Source organism: Hippocampus comes, unplaced genomic scaffold (genome assembly GCF_001891065.2).
Source record: "Hippocampus comes isolate QL1 unplaced genomic scaffold, H_comes_QL1_v1.1 scaffold36, whole genome shotgun sequence".
NCBI classification, from domain to species: Eukaryota; Metazoa; Chordata; class Actinopteri; order Syngnathiformes; family Syngnathidae; genus Hippocampus; species Hippocampus comes.
The window spans coordinates 5,472,929-5,479,706 of record NW_017805695.1 but is presented as its reverse complement, the minus strand read 5'-3'; the positions used below and the strand labels follow the sequence as shown (position 1 = coordinate 5,479,706).

General features: G+C 43.2%; 1 protein-coding gene across 1 annotated transcript; it reads right to left on the bottom strand.

The window, feature by feature from the left end:
- Window positions 1-12: 12 nt before the first annotated feature.
- On the bottom strand, window positions 13-6,596 carry mlh1 (mutL homolog 1, colon cancer, nonpolyposis type 2 (E. coli)). Its single transcript, XM_019882085.1, has 19 exons — window positions 6,176-6,596; window positions 6,000-6,090; window positions 5,423-5,521; window positions 5,285-5,358; window positions 5,141-5,213; window positions 4,567-4,658; window positions 4,435-4,477; window positions 4,264-4,352; window positions 4,065-4,177; window positions 3,894-3,987; window positions 2,995-3,148; window positions 2,506-2,819; window positions 2,149-2,300; window positions 1,758-1,866; window positions 1,614-1,677; window positions 1,380-1,544; window positions 1,220-1,312; window positions 1,027-1,137; window positions 13-941 (listed from the first exon to the last, which is right to left on the bottom strand). The coding sequence occupies exons 1-19, from the start codon at window positions 6,283-6,285 to the stop codon at window positions 786-788; spliced, it is 2,196 nt and encodes a 731-aa protein (XP_019737644.1). The 5' UTR covers window positions 6,286-6,596; the 3' UTR covers window positions 13-785.
- Between the last annotated feature and the right edge of the window lie 182 nt (window positions 6,597-6,778).

Here is a 6,778-nt window from a genome sequence, read left to right as displayed (position 1 = left end):
GTCGGGTCCCCCCCCCCCCTTTGGTGGAAACTTTGAAACAGCCCATGATTTTCCACACTTACAGTGGCATTACAAACCAGGAGTGAAGGCATACGTTCCACCCACTCTGCTTATGTCTGTTGGGGCTTGGAATGCTGTTGTGGTAAAAGTGGAGTGACGTATTTGAGGTGTCGTTTACGCACCAGAAAAAAAAGGCTATGGTTTAACTTGAGCTTGCTCAGAACTTGGGTTCTGCCTTATGGAAAGCCATTTGAGCGTTCGCAGTGGTGTGAAAAAAAAAAAAAAGGTTTTTGGCTACTTACTGATTTATTTATTTTACGTTTTAGTCACACTACAGTGTTTCTCTTCATCAAACACATTTAAATATTAGTCAAAGACAACACAAAATGCAGTTTTTAATGTAGGTTATTATCAAGGGGGTGGATCCAAATCTACAAAGTACATAGTCCTGTGTGAAAAACTCATTGCCCTTAAACCTTATAACTGGGTGGACCACCCTCGTCAGCAACAACCAAAATTAAGCAGCAATGAATCTTTCATACCCCCCTTGCTTGCCGAATTCATTTAGTTCATTAACATTGAAAGGTTTTTGAGCATGAACGGCCATGTCAAAATTATGCCACAGAAGATATTAAGGATATTGAACGCTCGAAAAGCATTCCATACTTCTTCTTTGAAGGATGCTTGAGCCAGGGTGTACGCAGAAGGAATTTGAATTTAATGAAAACATACAAAAACGTACACCAAGTAAAAAGGAGCAGCATGAGACGATGTTTCCGAGTCATCTAACACCTCTCAAATACTTTGTAAAGATCCGGTAAATTAGCGATCTGCAGCACCGTGCCGTCCTCACTGATGTGTCTGGGGGGACTAATGAGTGAACGGAAAGCCTTGCATAGGATGTGCTCAACGTTCCATCGCCACGATTTCACCTCTGCATCCTGATGTGACACAAAAAAAAACCAAAAACAAATCAATGATACCATCTAAGCTACACGTATTGTCAAGCGTCTCATGTCCTCTGACCTGCTCCTCTCCTGGCTCCACCTCCAGGATGTATTGCTTCCTTATTGAATAGAACACGCTGCACTCTTTGCTGAAGTCTCGGAAGCATTCTTTTTCGTTGTCCCAGTTCACCTGCATGACGGCAAGGGAAATATTGCAGTTGCTGTCATGAGAATCATTCATCGAGTCTACGGCTAAACTACTCTTCAATCACCTCTGTTGCCAGGCGAAGGATGAACATGGGCAGACCTTCCATGACAGGCGTGTAGTTGTCAATCAACAAGGGTAATCCTCTTAAATTTCCCTGCTGCAGTGCACAATCGTTACAGTTCGAGTAAATCACAAGAGACGTGACTGGGTAAATGAACCTCAACCTGATCTATCTCCATGGAGAAATAGTCCTCCAGCATCTCGGCTTTCTTCTTCAGGAAGTCCACTATGTACTCAGCCAAGCCTTCTTTGGGTCCATCCTCCTCAGTCCAGCCACTCTCCTCAGAGTCCAGAGCCAACATGGCCAGCTCGTAAATGGGAGCCGGTGTCTAGAATCCCACAAAGGCCGGTTAGAAAAAAAAAAAAACATCATCACAGTGTGGTCACTTGCTACTTACAGAGAGTCTCAGTACACCAAAGTTCCCAAAGTCATAGATGAGGATTTGGTAGAAGAGCTCCTGGCTGCAGCAAGGACAACAATGACAAGTTACCTAAATAGATTTTCCATGCGTGCACACGCACGTGCGTGCGTTTGAGAATACCTTAGCGTTGTGGTGTTGAGCAGGTAGAGTTTAGTGTGATGCTGGATCAGAGTCCACTGGGGGTTGACGCAGCCCACAAAAGAGTGATTCTGCAGCATCTCCTGCAAACCTGGAGGCACATAAAGGAGCAATTTCTTTTCTCTCGGCTGAAGTGAAATTTAATTACAAAAAAAGAAAGACTGGCAGTCACACTTATGACACAATGCAATTTGGCTAAAAACGTATCTGGCAGTTTAGCTCAACACCTCAGCAATATTGTTCACTTGTCTGACACTACTACTACCTGACCCTTAAAGAGAAATGGGTCACAGATGATTTGATTAAAAATAATAATAATGACGATAATAAAAAAAAGCAAATGAGGCAGGAGTTTACTGTAGCTACTTCATACCTTTGTGTGTGTTGTCGCTAATCTCGGCTCTCAGCTCTTTTACACTGTTTAGTTTGATGACTCGTCTCTTGGGGGTGGCTGAGGCAGTCTTGTCCTCGTCTTGCCCCTCTTCCGTATCCTCCTCCTCCTGCTGCTCTTTCCTGGGACGCTTCCTAGTATGTAAGAGACATGCATGTTCAACACTTTGTTTAGGCTTGTGTAGGCCAGATGGGGGCAGTAGAATTCCACTAATATTACGGTACATTAAAGTCTGCAAAGTAGTATTCAAGTGTTGAGCGCCATCTAGCCATTTATTTTCCATAGCATTTGTCATCTTTATTGCTGACATGCGTGCATGCAACTAAGGGAAGGAGTCACCTTTGGACATCGTGCACTTGGTCGCTGCTCTCCTTCTCACTTTTCGGCAGCTCTACCTCCATCTGGTCCAGTGCGTCCAGCATGTCCAGATCATCCGGCTCGACAGCTTTGGACTTGGAATCGGTGCCGCTCGGGCCAGCGGGTTCTGGCTCGGGAAGCAGCTTCTCCTTTGGCTGGAGGAAGGCATCCAGCTTCTGAGCACGACAGTCAGTCCTCACCATCTGATGCGCGTAGACGCGCTCGCCAGACTCGGATGTGCCGCTGGATGACTTGATCTCACCTGCACCACACACAGACAGCCCGGGCAGCAATGTCTGCACAGAAACAAAAGCAAGGCAAGTTTATTCCTCTATTCATATTCAGCCTAATAATGTAACATATTTGCCCAAGTCATTTTTAGCCTGCTCTCATATGATCAATTAAAAAAAAAAAAAAAGGAGTGAGGGTGCACAACATATGCCCATAATGGAAACACACATCCAATAGTACCTGAGTGAAGTATGTGCGTGAAGAGTTGGAGCCTAGCAGCTTGCCCTCAATGTGCTTCTGAACGCTTTCAATGACGCTGTCCTCGTGCAGGAAATGCACCTCGTGCTTGGTGGGGTGCACATTCACGTCTACATTCTGAGGGGCGATCTCTAAACTGCAGAGGTCAGGTCAGACAAAAACGCTCGGTGAAGACATTTTGCATGTAGTGGATGTGAAGAAAAAAAAAAAGTATATCAACGCAATTTACAGCAGATATTGGTAGTTTAGTATGTGCAGCAACAATGGCCTGTCTTCTTTTGCCAGGCTATAGGTTAGGGTGGCAAAAAGGCATACTCATAAAGAAAAAAAAATAACCAAGACTGGCTACATTTTACGAAAACAGACTTGAGGTTGTGTTTAGATTCAGCACAAGGATAATCAGCTTGCTTTCATGGAGGACAAAAGAAACAGAATAGGATTTATTGTTAAGACTCAGAAATATTGAGCTTTGGAGCATTTTTGTTTAAAAAAAAAAAAAAAAAAAAAGTAAATGATTAATTAATTACCAAACATAATTATAGATTATGTGATGACTGATTGTTGGTGATTAATCAATTAATCATTACACCTGGTTAATCATGTTTAAAATGTATATTATATATATATATATATATATAGAGAGAGAGAGAGAGAGAGAGAGAGAGAGAGAGAGAGAGAGAGAGAGAGATAGATAGATATTTTAATAGGAAAATAGCTCAGACATATGTCACGCTCTTTTGCCATTTTCTTTCACCTCAAAAGATACCACTTCAACACACCAAAAAAACAAACTCAAAATTTGGCCAGGGGTGGCTAATTTAACTTTAGTTAAGTCCTCTACAAACTTGCCATTCTCTGTCTCCTTTAGAACGCATTGTTACCTGAGATAAAGGAAAGGGTGTGTGTTCTTGGGCAGATACGCGGCATAAACTGTCTCCACGGCTTTCTTCAGCGCACTCGACTCCACCAGACGGTCTGAAAGATCACGAGCGCCGTTCACAATGCCAATCATTTCAGGAGTGACAACACTCCCTTGTATGTTTGGTACTTACGGTTGATGAAGAGGACCATGATACATTTCCTGACTGAGTAGTTTGCATTGGAGATGTAACCCTTCAGTTTGAAAGCCAGCTTCTGGTCCTCGCAGCCAACCTCGATCAGCTCCCTAGGAACATCATCGATAGCAGCGCGGAGATAAAGGTTTTTTTTTTCTTTTTTTTCTTTGTGTTTCTTTCCTCGACTGACTAATACCTGCTGACCGCATTGCCAAAAACTCCTCGAATGTTATCCACCACTGATGCGTTGGGCAAAGTCCTCACATCTGCTACCGTCTCTCCTTGCTGGAAGAGGACACCAAGATGTTGGGGGGAAAAAAACAGCATTATTATTCACTTATATAATTTTATGGAGTTGTTCCCTCACCTTCTTGACAGAGAAGCTTTTCCCGGAATTGTGTATAGCATACCTACAAAACAAGAAAATCCCAAACATTGGATGTAGAAAAAGTGCTAACAAAAGCAACTCTCTGATATGCAACAGTTGGCACGGCAGCACCTGCTCACCACCTCGACAATCCTGGAGTACTCATCGCTGGGGTTTTTTAAAGCTTTCCTCCTGGTAGACACATTGTAGAAGAGATCCTCTGCCTGTGCACACAGAGACTGAATTATCAGCGCACTTATTCTCAGCAAGCACTACTGTATTTTATGTACACTTGTACAATTTAATGAGACAAAAAGACCTGCAGCAAAAGTTCTGCCTGTCTGAAGCTTTTAATGATTTCATTGACACAATGCAGGCATTTATTGAACAATTTTGCTCCACATGGAGCTAGTCAAATAAACCAAAATATTCAAATCATGTTTGTTTTTTTTTGTTTTTTTTTGTGGGGGGGAGGGGGCAAATTCCAATATTTGGCTGAATAAAATGCCGATAACCGATTAATCAGTTGAAAAACATGCTGTCACTGCCCTATTCTAAATGGACCATGAATCGATGCGAGTGTGAATGATTGTTTAATTGCATGTGCCTTGCATTTAACCCCCTCTCGCCAAGAATCCCGCTGGGATGGGCTCCATGCACAAGCACTACAGAAAATGGATGGAAGAAGTAATCGTGCCAAACTCACCAGTATTTGTGTTCCCTGGTTTCCAGCGCAGGGTTTCGGAGGGCCTTTTAGTTTACCATCACTGTAGGCGCCTCTGCAAGACACAAGAAGTAGCAAGGTCATCCATCTGCCTCATTGTGAAACCTATTTTACATGTGGTCATACCTGTAGGCGCATTTGGCATCAACTGTCTTTGTTGTTATGGTTACGTGGGCGACATGGCTTATACTGGCCAGAGCCTGCAAACGGACACCAGGAAGATGTGTATATTGTTTCTATGTATTATTTGTTATCTGCATTTACCTCTCCTCTGAAGCCATAAGTTGCAATGGCAGAGAGGTCCTCAAATGTCTGCAGCTTGCTTGTGGTAAAACGCTCGCAAACTATTTCCATGTCTTCTCTCTGCATCGCAAAAAAAGAGGTCTTGGTCAGAGCCTTGTACGGAGCAGTCAGCGCTTCACATAAACATTTGGGTTTGTATTGATTTAGCCTCGTGGAAGCTGGCGTGCTTTGTGACAAGAGGCACTAACCAAAGAACAGGACCAGAGCAGTAACAGGATCGTGCAACTCCAAATATTTGACATTAGGTGCATGAACTGCCAATTATTGCTCAAATTACGTCAAATTTTAACAAGATGTGTAAAAACTTAATGGCAATGTTACATTTTTTGTTTATTTAAATGTTCACTTTTTGAGGGCGAAGAATGACATTCACAACAAAAGGGCATTTGTTTGTGTTTGAAAAGACTCGAACACAGATGTTGTTGGAGTTATTTCACCTTGTTTGCCTAGGACATATAGTCACTCCGATATTCATATTTCAAGTGCAATAATGTGAATTTTTTGCATGCAACCCTCAGCGCGTGCATCAATGTCCTACCCGAATACCGGTGCCGTTGTCCTGAATCTGCAGCAGCTTCATTCCACCGTCTTTAACCGTCACCTGGATGTTCGTGGCCTTGGCATCCAGACTGAAACATTTAAACACACGTTTCTCACTCATTTCGAGAGATGCACACGTTTGCTGCTGGCTCCGAGTGCGAGTCAGTTACCAACCAGTTTTCAATCATTTCTTTAACAGCGTTGGCAGGGCGCTGAATAACCTCTCCCGCGGCTATCCGATTGACAACCGTCTCGTCGAGCCTCCGGATGACCCCCGCCATCATTAACAGCACTCGCTCAACTCAATTCAGTGTGCTAAACTCGAACGGCCATGCTGTTTACACTTGTTTGTTTACAAGGTACTACTGTATTCGAACGGGGATACGGAAGTTGCGTAGTCAACGAGAGCGGGAATGATAAGAAGACATCTCACTTCGGCCAAACAAAATGTATTTTTCACTGTGTCTGCTACTTTTGTTGCGATATAGGTATTGTACTTAAATTCTTACAATATAAAGTTTCGAAAAGTAAATAACACTATTCCGGCCGACTGCAATCGGCGCGCGCGGAAAATGGGGCGGGGTCTACCGTCGCTCCATGAAGACGTCACGTCCTTTCTCTTCTTCTTGTGTAAATATATTGGAAGGCGTGGATAATGGGCTCAGATCATGGTGAACGTCTGTCGATGTACTGTACACTAGAGCCATTAACAATAGGCTATGCTGTGTGCATTTTGGAGCGAATTTACACTTCCCTCATGATAAAAATAATTATTCA

Coding starts and splice junctions, on each gene's coding strand:
- mlh1 (XM_019882085.1), bottom strand. CDS start 6,285: ATGATGGCGGGGGTCATCCGGAGGCTCGACGAGACGGTTGTCAATCGG. Junction 5,522..5,999: donor ACAACGGCACCGGTATTCGG/GTAGGACATTGA, acceptor TTTGCGATGCAG/AGAGAAGACATGGAAATAGT. Junction 1,678..1,757: donor CTCAACACCACAACGCTAAG/GTATTCTCAAAC, acceptor TCCTTGCTGCAG/CCAGGAGCTCTTCTACCAAA.